This window comes from Aspergillus ibericus (genome assembly GCF_003184845.1).
Source record: "Aspergillus ibericus CBS 121593 unplaced genomic scaffold BO80scaffold_6, whole genome shotgun sequence".
NCBI lineage: Eukaryota > Fungi > Ascomycota > Eurotiomycetes > Eurotiales > Aspergillaceae > Aspergillus > Aspergillus ibericus.
In genome coordinates, this window is record NW_020292104.1 from 386,376 (window position 1) to 401,448 (window position 15,073).

The following is a 15,073-nucleotide window of genomic DNA, read 5'->3' on the forward strand; positions in this document are numbered from 1 at the left end:
ACTGTACGGAGTACTCCGTAGATCATCAATCTTTCCAGATCGCGGCAGGATTCAGATGAGTCGGTCTAGACAAAAGACATCCATGTGCCACATGTGGCCATGTAACGACAGCCTTGAACACCTTTCTTGGCAGATAAAGCTCAAGTGCCAAGTCTCCCTTCAGTAGCCTGCTGTCATCATCATGATCATGATTGTGTTCCACTCACTCACTAGCCGTCGGAAGAGCCGGTAAAGTCAGGTTGGCTGGAGGAACCTCCGCATCCGTCGCGCCGACTTCACCGCTGTCTTCCCATAACAATCCACTATTTACCTCACTACTACCACCTCTCTTAGACTCCCGGGTTCTTTTTTACCCCCTCCTCCTCCCTCCTCCCCTCTTCTCTTTATCCATCTTCTGCCTCCCTCCCCTCCCATTCCCCTCTAACCCCCCCCCTCTCTCCCTCTCTCCCCACTGTTGCCTTGCCTACTTCTCCTCTTTTCCCCTCCACCGATGGAGGTGCCTGCTATTGAGACCAGACACCATCGCTTCGCCCGCTGAACCATATCCTGACGATCTTCAAGGCTTACTATTTTGCTGATCCATGATCATAGCGATCCTGCCTTGTTACAAACCCCTTCCCATTTGATCTTTCCATGGTCATGAATGCCGCTTGTTGACTTATCTTGTACTTACCGTATATTATCGTTGACATTCCACCCTGCCATAAAGTTATCAAACCCTCTGATACGTACTATTCTGTCTGGAGCCGAAGACCCTTACTGTCTTTGCTTATCACCTCACGACCGTGCCGACAATGCGTCCTGTAAGGAACCACTGAACTTTTTGATCGCTTCCGCCAGTGGCTTGGAAAACAAGGCAACGGGGTTTTGGAGAGGATTTGTCCACGACTGATTCCTACGGCATTTTGAAGATTTCGCTACAAGGTTCAGTGTTAGTGGCATCGTTCGCTCAGCAACCAAGCACCGAGGAATCTGGTTCGTTTTGACAGATTCATTCTCGTTCAGTTTTCCTGAAGCAGTCTAGTACTGAGGATCGGACGGGGTCACATCGCAATGAAGACAAGGTCCTGGCTAACTTATCTGCCGATTTTAACGACACTGAGAAGAGCCTGTTTCCATTGAATGTTGGCTGAAGGTCATTCTCATCAAAGGAAAAGGAGACAAATCCTTACTTGGTCGGACAAGCTCAGTCGATCACCTTTACACGACGAACCGCCTCGGGGGTTGGGCCAGTTGATGGATATACGTACTTTGGATGTTCCATCTAGCTTTTACCGGCTTTCCTTCACAAATCTACGAGGAGACAGCGAAGAGCCACTTGCACAGAATGCCATTGCTCAGGAAAGCATCATCTGGCGGTTCATCACCCACCACAGTTGACCTTTCGCGGTCATCATTCGAACAGGAGGGGTTAGGAATCTATACAAGATATGAGAGGGCGACACCTCGGGGCGAATCGACCAGCCATCCGATTCGAAAAAATTCATCCGCTCTTCATCGTCAATCCACCAGTGCAATGTCCCAAGTCTCCACTGCCAGCACTCCAGGCATAAGTAAGCCGGGCTCTCAATATGTCCATCCAATGCGTCTCGCCCCACGTGCATATACTCCTCCATTAAACCAATCGTGTCAAGCCTCAGTGTTTGGGAGCGAGGATTCCCCTAGGGATCTCTCAGCGGGGAGCAATTCCTCGACGCAGTTAGGGTCCGAGGTTTTCTATACATCAGTGCGGGCCAATTCGAGCAAGACTCCACGATTGTCATTGCAGACACATGATAGTTCTTCCACAAGATCACCTGGAGTCTCTCAGACCAACATAACCGGCCGCTCATCTTTTGGATACTCGAGAGACAATGGAAGCACTTTAGACACAACGTCCCCAGTATCTAGATCATCCTTGGATTTTGTTTTTCGATCTAAGACACGGACCAGTATGGATCCAGTGGCTCGGGCAGCTACGGTACAAGCAGCACGTCAGGCGTTTGAAGAGAAAGAAGCAGCTAAAACATGGAGGTTCGAAGCGCAGCAGATGAAGGCGGAAGAAAAACAAACAAAGCAGAGGGAAAAGCAGCATTGGCGAGCACGGACGACAGACGACGATTCAACTTGGACAGACCGGGAGAATGAGGTCCCTGAGAAGCCACAGCTTCCACCAATTTCAGATTCGGGTCCAAACACTTGGAAATCACAACCTAAAAACACATGGGTACTCTTTCTAACATGGCTACGTACCAGAATCTTCAAGTTGCGGAGAAGGATTGGGAAATTAGCGTGATAGCCTGGTATATGTTTAGGTATGTGAGTTTTAGCGTACTTTTAGTTTATATAGACGGATCACCGGTCATTCGTACCACGGGCTTAGAGCAAGATTCGACTAGTAGCCTTTTTTAGATTATAACTGTTTGACTGTCTAAGCGCTGTTGATAGCTCTGTGAAAATTGCTAGGGAGATAAGACGGCTACAATTTGCTATGTAGACTGGCCTGGCTGAACTAGATCAAGACATAAATTGTATACAGGAACAGCCTGTTGAAATTTTGGGCAGCCATTTTCGTGCTAATGGTATGAGCAACACAGCAAAAGATACAACATGGTAGTAGTCCCTTAATAAGCTTGGTCCCAAGCCCCTCCGCAACTAACCGGATAGAGCATCTATCACGTTGCGGAAAATCATATTGGCAGGAGGCATAACAAAAGGTGGCGCATCACCAAATACACTGGCCAGTTCCTTTTGCGGCTTCTGATTATCCATGCTAGAGGCCATGGCAATGTAGTGTGGATCTTGGGACTTGCCACCATCTTGCTGTCCAAATAGGTTTGCCAGGCCTGAATTAAGGTGGGTTGTAAGGTCAAGCGAATGACCGTTACTCTGGAAGCTTTTGTCCACCCGGCCAATTCGTTGGACATTAGCCGCGGCATCAACAACAACGTAGTCGCTAGAGTGCATAGCCGAAAGCAATGCAACCGGATGACGCCCCAGCACAGTTTCCGAAAGCAATGACAGTGTTCGGATATCGTAGACCTGTATGCTAAACTGTGAAGTGCGGTTCTTCTTGGATATGGAATCCCTTGGCGAAGACTGTACTGATACGGCAAAGGTTTGCGTCTCATAATTCACGGCTAACAGACGTCGATGGTTCAATTGGATGTTTCCGGGCCCTGGCAACTCAATTGTCCTCACAAGATCATCAACCGTATCCCAGATGGACACCGATTGCCTCGACGCAATAACAAGATTGCATCCGATGAATGCGGCCGCACTGGGCAGATCCTTTTGTATACCAACCCTGCTGTATCGGACGGTACATTTTTGAGCATCGATCAATATAGCAAGTCCAGAATTCAGGGTTGTCGTTGATCCTAAGCAGACAGCAAGAACAGACCCGTCTTGGGAGAAATCCATGGCAGCTGCACTTAGGCTATCAGCCATTCCGACATCGAAGTATGTTTTCAGGTCGACGGCACTCCGACATTTCCATGTTTCTGTGGGCTGGTCTACATCGCCAATCTTTAAACCACTGCGTTGCCTGATACTCGGACACCAAAGGCGCAAGACTGCATCGGAACCGAGAGTTGCGAATTCAGGACTGTGCGCCCGTACAGCGATATGCAAGACACGCGCAGGACCTTTGTCTGAGAAATGGGGGCTATCAATTCGGGTGACCAATTCCCAGAGGTTGGAAGAATTACTCCATCTCCAGAACTTCAAGAATATCTCCTGCGAGTCTTCGGAAAGTCTGTTGATACCAGATTCCCTGTTGTACAGACCCTGCATGTCTGTCACGTAGGGGCTCCAGTTGTCAATTGTGGCCATCCATTTCCCGTCCATGGAAACACTCAGATGGCTAACATCTGGGGTGACTATATGTGAGCCTTCAGGGCTGATTTTTAGCGTAGTAGCGTTAGTGCGCGCAAGGGCTTGACGCGAAACATGAGAGTTTGTACGAATATCGTATGTTTGAAGTGTGGACGCATTAACCAAAGGATGACCTTCTTGAGTCGTCTGACGAGAGGCAGGCACAGTTATGAGAAGTTGATCCGGATTCTGCGGATGCAACGCAGCAGCGACAAGCCCAAACGAGGGCTGTACTCCAGAAGCAATTTCGCCATGGGCATTTGTAACCTTGGGACATAGTTGCAGGCCTGTGATGGTAGAAGAAGGTTGTAATTCTCGCGCTGACAGCACTATAATCGAGTTGTCGGATAATTTGACAGCATATAAGCTTCCACTCGTAGAGATGACAATGTTGCCAATCGGGGAGGAGAGATGGGGTAGGAACTGCTTTCTCCCAGTGTCCAACTGCCAAAGGACCATGACTGACTCATTGCCACCTGATATAATATAATTGCCTTTCCATCAAAATTTTCGTTAGTAGACTTCGTATAGGGTCTTTGTTTTGCAGAACATACCGTCCTTAGACCAACGGACACTATTGACAGAACCTCTATGCCAATGTAGGCGCCGAGGCGTTAGAATTTTCCTATTCAGTCGGCCTTCCTCATCGTCGAGGAAACGCAATATATCATGGTAGATAAGGATGGATCCACATGTTTCACCAAGTACGAGGTCAATCTTGTCCAAATACTTTCGGTCTCTTGAGGACTGCACTGCAGATCGATTTGAAATTGCGTTCTGTCGAACATCAATGCACATGATGCTGACAGGCAAGTTGACTTCTCTCCAGGTATATTGGACGGATTCCAAAGCCTGCTCAAACCCCGTGCGGCCGAAAAATACATGCTGTTCGCCATATGCCATGATAAATTGGCCTTGGCATGCAATTCTCAGATGACTGATTTGTACATGAGTCTCGAGTATGACGCTTTCGCGTGGCTTTTCATCGCTTGAGTTCCGGATTGTTATCCCCCGTTTCCCATCCTTGCGTTCCTGCAGGAAGAACAATAAGTCTGTTCCAGCATCACTAAGTGACACGTCAACGCAAATTGTCCTGTGGCATGTATCCCAGTATGAACATTGTTCGCCGGAAAGCCATTCCCATTTGCTCACAGAACCGTTCAACATAAAGGTATAGAGAAATTTCGGGTTTTCTGGAGAAAGCTTATATCCGACTATGCTACCTCCGTCTTTGGAATGAAGGGTTCGAAGAAGGCGCGAAGTTGCAAGAGAATAAACATGGACGGCTGTCTCGAGACCGAGAAGGAGGTATCTAGTATTGATATTCGCTTAGAGAACTCTTCAGCTGCAACGACCCAAAAACAAATGTACTCACTCATCATCAGGCGTAAAGATTGGATCTAAGTTGCTGTACTGGCCAGCCACCACACTAACGGAAGACCATGGATCATGTAGCATCTCGCTCTTCTGTACAGCAGCAACACTTGTGGCAGCGAGCATATCGATCCCATTCTTATCTGCCCTGCTTACAGATGGCGTGTGTGGTTTAACGACGTCATTTTTGATTTGAGATGTGCGACGCCGCTTGACTCGTGCATCATCGGTCTGCGTTGTCTTCTCCAGAGCCGCATCGCCAGCTCGGGATCTCTTTGACAGTCGTCTTGGATCGTGAGAACCCACCATTGCCATGGTGATATGGTGAATGAGTGAGAAAAAGAAATCTAGACAAAGTATGGTGATTTCTCATGCAGTGCTGATGTACTAGCCATCTATGTACTGCTGTATTGGCAAAGTCAACAGTGACAATAACGTCTAAAATTCAGGCCGTTGTCTTCTAGCTATTTGATTTTACTTTTTTTTTCTGGGTCATCCTGTCTCGGGTGTGGTCATTCCTCTTCTAGAATAGCGGTATTTCACAATCAGCAGCCGTGAAACACACTAATACTGATATCGTAATTTTCTTCTGGGAGGGAAATAAATGGGGCCGAATCTCCAAAACTGTCCAATCGAAGCACCTCTGTAGCAAGCTATGATAATTACCTACAGTACAGCCTCAGACCTAGTGGAAGACAAAAACTGCATTCATTGCCTGTAACGACGAAGACATACGCATCGAGTCTCAGATTCTTCTGCTATCAACCTTTCTTAAAATCTCTGTTCTTGTCTGCTTCCATATACATCCATATACATCAGCAAATCTCCGAGCGAAAAGACTTCTAAAGATAATTCAGACCAAATGATCATCCCCGTCCGCTGTTTTTCTTGCGGCAAGGTACGTGGCACTTACTTCTCATTTGCTCCTTCTAACCTCGTGTGGTAAAACTGTATAGGTTGTCGGAGACCTCTGGGAGCGTTATCTTCAACTTCTCGATGAGGGCATTCCCGATGGGTAGGTTTTATAAGTCGACTGTTCTCTGCCATGGCGATCTAACCGGTGCTTGAAAGTGACGCCATGGATCAGCTTGGCTGTAAGCGGTACTGTTGTCGCAGAATGATTATGACGCACGTCGATTTGATAGAGAAACTTTTACGGTATGAGCCTACATATTCAGAAGTAAAGTGGCCCTGGAACTCAATCTTGCAATAGGTACAATCCCACGGAGAGAGACCGGGCGAAAAACCAAATATGAACCTGAGGTCCACCAGCATCATCGGCAGAAATACCCTCACGCAGCACAGTAGAAACTTGCACCACATTTTACGAAATGCAGAGTCTACTATTATCAGAGGTTGATGGCGGGTATATATGGCTTGCAGGGGACTGGCTAAATGATGGGCAGCCCTTATGTTACAACCATTCTGGTTTCTTCCTCTCTTTACCCCTTTTCTTCTCTTGTTCCTTCCGGTCTTTGTGAAGATGATGTCGGCGTTTTTGCTTTTTTTTTCCGGGAACAATGCTTCATATAGTCACGGATTTCGGCCATGGTAAAAATCTCCTATAATTCATTGCACTAGATGCACTACTACTTTCTTTTGCTGTCCATTTTTTTATATGTAGGGAAGTGCATTGTAACCTCAAAATGGGCGGCTAGATTTAGCATCTGTAGCTGATGATTGAGTACGGAGACAGCACATCTTCATTCCCAAAGCAGCAGGGCAGATATCGCACCACTTTGAACATTAGTACGGTAATTAACCTATCCAAAAATTGGGGGCGCGGGGGGGGGGGGGGTTGGACTTCAATGACAGATATGTTTATTATTATATATGTATAAGCGCCTCAAGCAGTAAATAGCCAGTGACCTGGGGAATAAGAGTCCTGTCGGCAGTATGGACTACCGCCCCTCATTCTACAGACTCGCCGTACATCATTCAAGAGATCGAGTACATGATTTGCATGCTTCTTCTGCGCAGAATCCAGATTTTGAGCGTATGAGTATACTAGGTTACTATAGGTACAAGGAGGAACTTATAGGTGAGCCGATCGTAGTACGGGGGGCGGAGCACTTGAACATGGCGGAGCCAGTAGAAATTTGGGATACCCCTCCACAACCGGCGGCGAAATGGTTCTAATTGCACATCTGTCACATCGTTTAGCGGCTAAGTCACCGTGTAGTGGTATAAACAGCTCATCAGAAAGCTTAACATGATATGTCTACCCTCCTAGTCGATTCACTGATATTGTTACTGAATGCTTTAGAAATTCAACTACTAAGGTACATGTCCACGCGCTGCTATATATATTTGATCGCTAACTCCAGACTTGTTAGGTATAAGATAATCTTTTGCACTAGTACAATGCAGTTGTACGCTAGTACGCCGCAGTATCCAATCTACTCCGTAACTATCCCTGTATTGACAGCGGACCCATGCGTACCTAACTAGACTGTAAGCATGTAAGAACTCAGGTACTTATGTATCTATCTGCGGTGATAATACAATCAACTATCTACTAGTCTCGCGCATGGTGTATCGCGGCCTAAGCACAGCCAGAGTATGTAGGACGCGCGCTAATGGGCAATAGAGCGAACAACCACTCCTTATGGACCCGTGTCCCCGCCAAATTGGCGCTGGCCAACCAACCTATATCTACCTCTTCATCTGCTTTCGTTACCCTGTCATTTCAATGCATTGAGACACTGTCATTTCGGCCTACTATCCTGAAATATATCGAACACAATATGATTGCTTTCTTGTCCTTCTCTTTCAACACTTGATAATTCAGTGATCGCTATTTACTTCACCAATAGTTCTCCAAAATGTAAGATAGCAAACATATCGCAAGCCAATAGTCATGCTGATTGTCAGGCCCGATGACAATCATCGCACCGAACCTGACGAAGGGTTATTGTACAATACAGAGTCACATTCAATAATGTCAACTACCGGTGGAACAGACAGTTCGGAGCCTGAAGATGCTATAATATGTGAAGTTGGGCCTGCGATGCCAACAACTCATGCACCGCCCATCACAAACAACACTAAAGCTGAACTCACAGTATGTATAACTCCATCGCAAGACATGAAAATATATGCTGGGGATCTCATTGACTTGAGGGTTATTCGAAAGATACAAACTGCGGATGCAGATTGCAATGGCATTCAAACAAGATCGAATGATGACGAGCCTCCACAATCCGTAATCCATGCACCTGCTGGGTTCGGCGAATTCGTGAGACTTACCCAGCCAAGGCCTATAGTCTCTCTATCTACAGTGTTAACTAACCCACTAACTTTTGAATGTTGCAAGAAGGTAAATAGTCAACGATATTCTAGCAATCCTCCTCCATCTCGCTCAAACGAGGTACCATCCTCGGCATCTAATGCGGTGACACATGTCCCCCTAGCCCATGAATTAGAAACAATAGGAAAGGTACTATATCACAAATGCCGACTATTGCGTTATGGCAGACTGACGATCATCAGAAAACCTCAAATGGTCCATTATCACCACCACCGCTTACGACGTCCATTCAACCCGCCAAAAACTGGTTTGAAAGGGCTACTCCTCGTGCACAAACGAGGCAGGATCTCTTAGATATCAGGCATAATATGCATCCAGTCGGCCAGAAAGAAGTGGACATAGCCCTCGGCCACCACGGAGAGAGTCATTTATATGCTGAGCCCTCTGTTAACGGAAAATCTGACATGCCTGAAATTGCCGCTAGGGTCACCAATCAGCATATAGACAGGGCACCGGAGGCACTTGGATCTAAGGTCATGCATCCATGCGACGAGGAAGCTGAGATCACGGCTTTGCGAGCAGCCCTTGCCGAATGCTGGGCTCTTTGCAATACACTAGCGACTCTAAGCTACATACACCGCGAACGTCATGGCTACATTGTGGATTCTCCGGAGGATACATGGAAATCATGTTGGCGATTATGTCAACAATTATATGACAGCCAGAACGACGACTATGCATCACGAGTCAACCCAACCCTTGACCTTTGCAGAAGCTTTTGCCAGACATTGTTTGAAACCCGTGTTAAGAACGACGAGAGTGCAGATTCCGTTCTACGAGTTAGTTTTGAGCTCAACAATCATCTCTACAATACACATGATCGGAAATTACCCGATGCTTTTCGGGAGAGGACATTAGACTTTTATATTACGCTCTGCCACCGTCTGATGAAACAGAGAACACTTGTATCAGAGACAGATTCTCTATTGAGTGCTTGCTGGTCACTAGCCGAGATGCTGTTCAGCATACGTCAGAGTATAAAAGAGCGAAAAAATCTGGGCGAGGAATTGCTTGGCTCTGCAGTTCAGGCCTGCTGGGAATTATGCGATGTTTTCCGCGAAGGTTGGACCCTAAGGACTCTACGAAGCTCTGATCGTGGAACTCCACGACCGAGTCAAGCAACATTCATGCAAGCCGTTCAGCAGCCAAGACCACCTGAATCGGGGTTGAATGATGAGTTGGTTGGGTATCAAGGGAACCCAGAAACGCCAACGACCATCTTTGATGATACTGCGACTGTATCGCCTGATGATGCACCAGTACAAAACATATTTGTTCTGGGCCAAGGCCCAGGTCATGCTTCACACGCTACATGGTCGTCAAACTCGTCAAATATCTCGGGGAAAAGTCAAGCTTCCGAACAGACGTCGTCCACAAGGACAGTAAAAATCTCATCCAAAGATCCCAACTTGACCGTTATCCAAGTTCTAGTGACCCAAGCCGCAATCAATAGCGGGTTCCAGCATTTTGGACAACAGGGATTTTCATCATTTGTCAAGTCGCTTTCTTCAGACGCTTTCGGGTCGATGCCTTGGCAAGTTGCGCTCCTAAAAAATTACAAGCGGTTAGTAGCGTTCGACCCAGCATTTAGGGGTGTTCGGCCGTCAGCTCGGGCGAGTGCGGTCGATGTAGCCTCTGCCGTTCAGATAATGGTGCAGGGGGGTCAATACCCTTGGTTACGAGACCTTTACCGCCTTGTCTTTGGTTTCCACGTAGAAGAAGCAGCAAGTCGAAATGGCATGGTGCTTCAAGTATAGGGTTTGGCGATCGCAGCGTCACATCACTCACCTTCGGTTTCATGTATATCACTCCTGGTTACCTCAGCGCAGTCCGCGGCAAATGGCCTGGGGGAAGGAACGGGAAAGGATGTTAGTCCTGCTTCTATGGGACAACGTTATGAAGTAGGTAGACATGGATTGTCATTAGGGATAAATTTTATGGAGACTCGTTGAATCCGTCTGCGTATGCTTGCCAAGAGTCCCGTTGAGCAACAGGGTCAAGCGATACAAGTTATGAAGCATTTATTCGTCTTCCAGTATAGTGCTTCCATAACATGGCATTAGGGAAAGTACCCATCACTCTACAATTACGGATAACGGGCACCCGATATTATAAGTTTATATGCCATGGGCAACGCCCTGGTATGCCTTTGTCGTTTGTTTGCATGAGACCGCGCCCATATTGAAGGTTACTTATACCAGAACCTGATCAATAAACTTTCATAATACTGTGCATCTCTACCAGCTTATAACAGACGTGTTTGCTCTTCGGTAACGGTCGTGCTTCTATAAGCTCTAATCAGACATATCTTTGCTTGCTCTCCTAGTAGGGCATAGGGATAGGGTTGGATGGTAACCTGTTGGTTTTAATAGTCTGGCAGGGATAGCAAAGCTTCCTGTTATAGGCAATGAGTGAGAACATACTACGATCCAGGGTTTTAGCTATCATTCTTACATCTTGACCTGGCTAAACACTGCCCAAGGCTGTGTGACCCACAGGTGTAATGGTTTGGAATGATGTTTCTATGGGTTCCTCAAACTCGTCAGAGAATTAGTAGGGGCTTCAGTTATCAGGCTGTACGCGGACAGCTAACTACTTTGCGAGGGTTTTAACCAGTATATACTTCGTATCTAGTGGGGGCAAAATGATAGAAAAGAGTGTCGTATGCCGTAAGAATCACTCTAATGTAGAGTAAAATTGTTGACTGAATGTGGCTCTTCGGGAAACCTGACATACAGGGCTAAATGGTGGGGCTAGGGAGGGTCTAGTACTCCACACGGAGTGGGGTGCTTAACTGCATATCTGCAGCCTTATAAGCTACTATGGGATGTGTCGACAAGATTGTAAAAATTACCCACTGTGGCAAGTCTGATTATCTCTTCCACCTTCCTACCGCTTCCTGTTGGATAACCTCCGAATGGCTTCAGAATCAATTAAATCAGGTCCTGATATCATAAAACCAACAGAATCGAGATTACTAAACTGGCCCACATGATCACCATTTTTACAATCTTTACAACACGTCCCATAGTATAACAGTACGTACGGAGTACTACCTATCCGGTATCAATCAGGCTATAAGCAGCTAATGCCAAGAAAGATACGGAGTACGTAATAGGTGGAGATTGATTTAAGGAGACTAGCGTGGTACACAGTAATGAGCATGGGAAAATCTGCGTATCCTGGAATTATCCTCAAACCCTGGAGAGTATGATAGAACAGGCCAGATAGAGGTCTTATCTTATCGGCACCGGCCTGACTGATATTCTGGTTCTGTAGTAGTTCAGCCAGTGTAGTCCAGATTTTTATAGTAATATACTAGAATAATTATAAAAATAATAAAATTATTAGTAATGGTTCAGGATCTTTTTACTTACTATAAAATAATATTTCTTAATATTAAGTTACTAATCCTTCAAGGATCAGTCTCTATCTTGTGGATATAGATTATATTATTATTATTAATAAAATTTTATATATTTAATAACTAGTTTCTTACCTAGTTAATAGATTTTTTATTTTAATAAGTAGATCTTATCATATTTTAATCTTTTTTTTAACTATTTAAGGAAGATGCCACTTTTTAAAAATTATAAAAAAATAAAATTAGTTAGTAACTAAACTAATTTAAAACTATTCTTAAATATTATTCTTACTATTAAAGAAATTTAATAATTAAAAAATTATATTCATCAATTAAAGTAAGTTAATAATTTATAATAAAGAATAATCTACTTCCAGAGAAATTATTCTTTTAGTAAAATTTTATTTAAATATTATTAATCTTTCTCTAAATCTAATAAGGAAGAAAAAAAATTAAATTTAAAAATATCTCTTATTTTATATTAAACTTTAATTTCTAGAAATATTAGGAATAGATTATTAATCTAAAATATATATTTTAGAAAATTTTTAAAAAATATTTTACTAAGGAATGCAAGATTTTTACTACTATTAATTATATAGATCTAATATATAGATAAAGATAGTATTATTTTACTAATAATAAAAATTAAAGAAAGATAATTACTTAAAAAATTATAATCCTAATTTAAAAACTAAATTCTTATTTTAATTTAAAATACTACTACTCTTCAGCTAGATACTATAGTTTAATTTAAATAAACTTATTAGTAATATAATCAAGATCTAAAAAAGTTTTATATTTATTTTAATATTTTAAATATTTTCTCCATTAAACTAAAAAAAAACTTTATTATACTTTATTAAATTATTACTAGATTTAAATTATTATATTTAAGAATACGTTCCGCACTTACTTAAAGAATAAAAGAAAATAATATTTATTATTATTTATTATTATAAATTATAAAATAATAAAAAAAATATAAATAAAATAATAATTAATTTAATAATTATAAACTACACAAACAGATTTTGAGTTATTATGATAATAAATTTATTATAAATAATATTTTAAATTATAAGGAAAACTCCGTCAGAAAAAATAGTAAATAATTATAATATTTTATATATAATAATATTTAATACTTTATAAATTATTATTTTATTAAAAATAAAAAAATTTAATTTACTAAAATCTACCAGTTCTTATTAGAGTCAGAGGAAAAAATAAAAAAATTAAAATAAATTTTATAATTTTAATTTTATTATTTATATATAGTAAGAATTATTTATTATTTTTATATTTTTATTTATATTTAAAATAATCTTGAAACCTTTACAGATTTAAATAATTATATTAAAATAAATATTATTAATTACTAATTTATTAAAATTTATAAATTTTAATATACTCTAGTTACTGCATCTAGGATTAAGATAATTAATTAAATTAATATTTTTATTTATAATATATAAAAAATTTTTATTATTATTATTAATTTACGAGGAAGCACTTGAATTTTTAAATAATATTATATAAAAATTAATAAAGATTTTTAATTAAATAATAATTTTATTTTACTATTTATGACCATGCTTTAAAATCTATATATTATTTTATTAATATAGAATTATTTATAATAATTTAATATATTTTCTATTTTTTTTTTCTACCACCAAATTCACTAGAGTAACTTGAAATTTAGTAAAAATATATATTATTATTAAATTTTTTAAAGATATCTAGCTATTTAAAAAAAATATTTATAATTTATTATTAAATCTAGAGCTATTACTGATTAAATTTTATTAATTCTATAATATTTTCTCTATAGATTTTTTTTAATTATTTTCTTATAATTATATAAACTATACTATTAATCTTAAGTCTAATAAAATATTTTTATATAATCCTATATATATTTTTTTAGAAGCTGAATTTAAAATCCTATAAAAATATATTAATAAAAATTTAAAATTAAAATAAATATATTTTTTTAAAAGTCCTACAGGAGCTCCTATTCTTTTTATACTTAAAAAAAATAATAATTTATATTTTTATATAGACTATAGAAATCTTAATAAAGTTTTTATTAAAAATTACTATTTTTTATTTCTTATTTTAGAGATCCTTAACAGGGTTTCAGATAGTAAATATTTTTTAAAAATTAATATTAAAAATATTTACTACTAAATTCATATCAAAGAAAGGAATGAATAGAAAATAATATTTTATATTTAATATAATTATTTTAAATATATAATTATATTATTTAGGTTAATTAATACTCTAATAATTTTTTAAAATTATATATATACTATACTCCGTGGACTTTTTAATAATTTTTATATAATATATTTAAATAATATCTTTATTTTTTCACTAGACAAGGAATCCTATATAAAATATATTTATTAAATATTAAAAAAATTTTAAGAAACTAAATTTTATATAAAATTATTAAAATATTTATTTTATGAATCCCAAGTTAAATTCCTAGAATATATTATTAATATTAATAATGTATCTATAAATCCTTATTAAATAAATAATATTATTTTATAATTATTATTTAAAAGTTATTATAATATCCAAGTCTTCTTAAGATTTTATAATTTTTATTAATAATTTATTTAAAATTATTTTTATATTATATTATTTCTTATCTCTTTACTTCGTGGAGCAGTTAATAGATAAAAATCTAGAAAAATTTAATTAAATCTATATAAATAAATAACTTTTTATTATTTAATTATTATTTTTCAATAAGTATTTTTATTAATATATTTTAATCTTATATAATCCTAATATTTAGAAACTGATACATTTAAAGAAAATATAAATAAAATCTTATTTTAATTTAATAATAAGAATATATTCTATCTAGTTATTTTTTAGTTTTATAAGTTCTCTAGTACTAAATTAAATTATAATACTTTAAATTAAGAACTATTTATTATTATTTATTTTTTTAAATAATGGCGACAATATCTCAAGAAAATTTTTTAAATAATTAAAATCTTATTTAATTATTTAAATTTATAATCTTTCATATACTAAACTAAAATTAATAGAAAATAAATCTAATAACTGATAAGTCTAATTCCTTTTAATTTTATTATTAAATATAAGATAAAAAAATTAAATCTAGTAGATAAACTTTTTAA

The 15,073-nt window shown here is 39.3% G+C and overlaps 4 protein-coding genes across 4 annotated transcripts; 3 read left to right on the forward strand and 1 right to left on the reverse strand.

Moving 5' to 3' along the window:
- Positions 1-1,516: 1,516 nt before the first annotated feature.
- On the forward strand, positions 1,517-2,275 carry BO80DRAFT_347892 (uncharacterized protein; the record flags this gene model as incomplete). Its single annotated transcript, XM_025715436.1, has 1 exon — positions 1,517-2,275. One exon carries the CDS (start codon positions 1,517-1,519, stop codon positions 2,273-2,275), a length of 759 nt encoding a protein of 252 aa, XP_025578709.1.
- Positions 2,276-2,454: 179 nt separating this feature from the next.
- Positions 2,455-5,682, reverse strand: BO80DRAFT_235192 (WD repeat protein). The gene is made up of 3 exons (XM_025714503.1): positions 5,231-5,682; positions 4,410-5,167; positions 2,455-4,349 (listed from the first exon to the last, which is right to left on the reverse strand). Exons 1-3 carry the CDS (start codon positions 5,542-5,544, stop codon positions 2,635-2,637), a joined length of 2,787 nt encoding a protein of 928 aa, XP_025578710.1. The 5' UTR covers positions 5,545-5,682; the 3' UTR covers positions 2,455-2,634.
- A 185-nt stretch (positions 5,683-5,867) lies between these two features.
- Positions 5,868-6,839, forward strand: BO80DRAFT_422232 (DNA-directed RNA polymerase core subunit RPB10). The gene is made up of 4 exons (XM_025718775.1): positions 5,868-6,127; positions 6,186-6,244; positions 6,301-6,387; positions 6,443-6,839. The coding sequence occupies exons 1-4, from the start codon at positions 6,092-6,094 to the stop codon at positions 6,483-6,485; spliced, it is 225 nt and encodes a 74-aa protein (XP_025578711.1). The 5' UTR covers positions 5,868-6,091; the 3' UTR covers positions 6,486-6,839.
- Positions 6,840-7,756: 917 nt separating this feature from the next.
- BO80DRAFT_374731 (uncharacterized protein) lies at positions 7,757-10,684 on the forward strand. The gene is made up of 5 exons (XM_025716608.1): positions 7,757-8,056; positions 8,104-8,293; positions 8,366-8,467; positions 8,546-8,668; positions 8,722-10,684. Coding segments are annotated over exons 1-5 (1,992 nt in total). The 5' UTR covers positions 7,757-8,054; the 3' UTR covers positions 10,297-10,684.
- The last annotated feature ends 4,389 nt before the right edge of the window (positions 10,685-15,073 follow it).

Bases quoted from the DNA above. Each gene is read 5' to 3' on its own strand.
- BO80DRAFT_235192 (XM_025714503.1), bottom strand. From the start codon at position 5,544: ATGGCAATGGTGGGTTCTCACGATCCAAGACGACTGTCAAAGAGATCC. The intron at 5,168-5,230 runs GTGAGTACATTT...TATCAATACTAG, and splicing joins ATCTTTACGCCTGATGATGA to ATACCTCCTTCTCGGTCTCG. The intron at 4,350-4,409 runs GTATGTTCTGCA...TTTGATGGAAAG, and splicing joins TGTCCGTTGGTCTAAGGACG to GCAATTATATTATATCAGGT.
- BO80DRAFT_422232 (XM_025718775.1), top strand. From the start codon at position 6,092: ATGATCATCCCCGTCCGCTGTTTTTCTTGCGGCAAG. The intron at 6,128-6,185 runs GTACGTGGCACT...AAAACTGTATAG, and splicing joins GCTGTTTTTCTTGCGGCAAG to GTTGTCGGAGACCTCTGGGA. The intron at 6,245-6,300 runs GTAGGTTTTATA...GGTGCTTGAAAG, and splicing joins GATGAGGGCATTCCCGATGG to TGACGCCATGGATCAGCTTG.
- BO80DRAFT_374731 (XM_025716608.1), top strand. The intron at 8,468-8,545 runs GTGAGACTTACC...GAATGTTGCAAG, and splicing joins CTGCTGGGTTCGGCGAATTC to AAGGTAAATAGTCAACGATA. The intron at 8,669-8,721 runs GTACTATATCAC...GACGATCATCAG, and splicing joins AATTAGAAACAATAGGAAAG to AAAACCTCAAATGGTCCATT.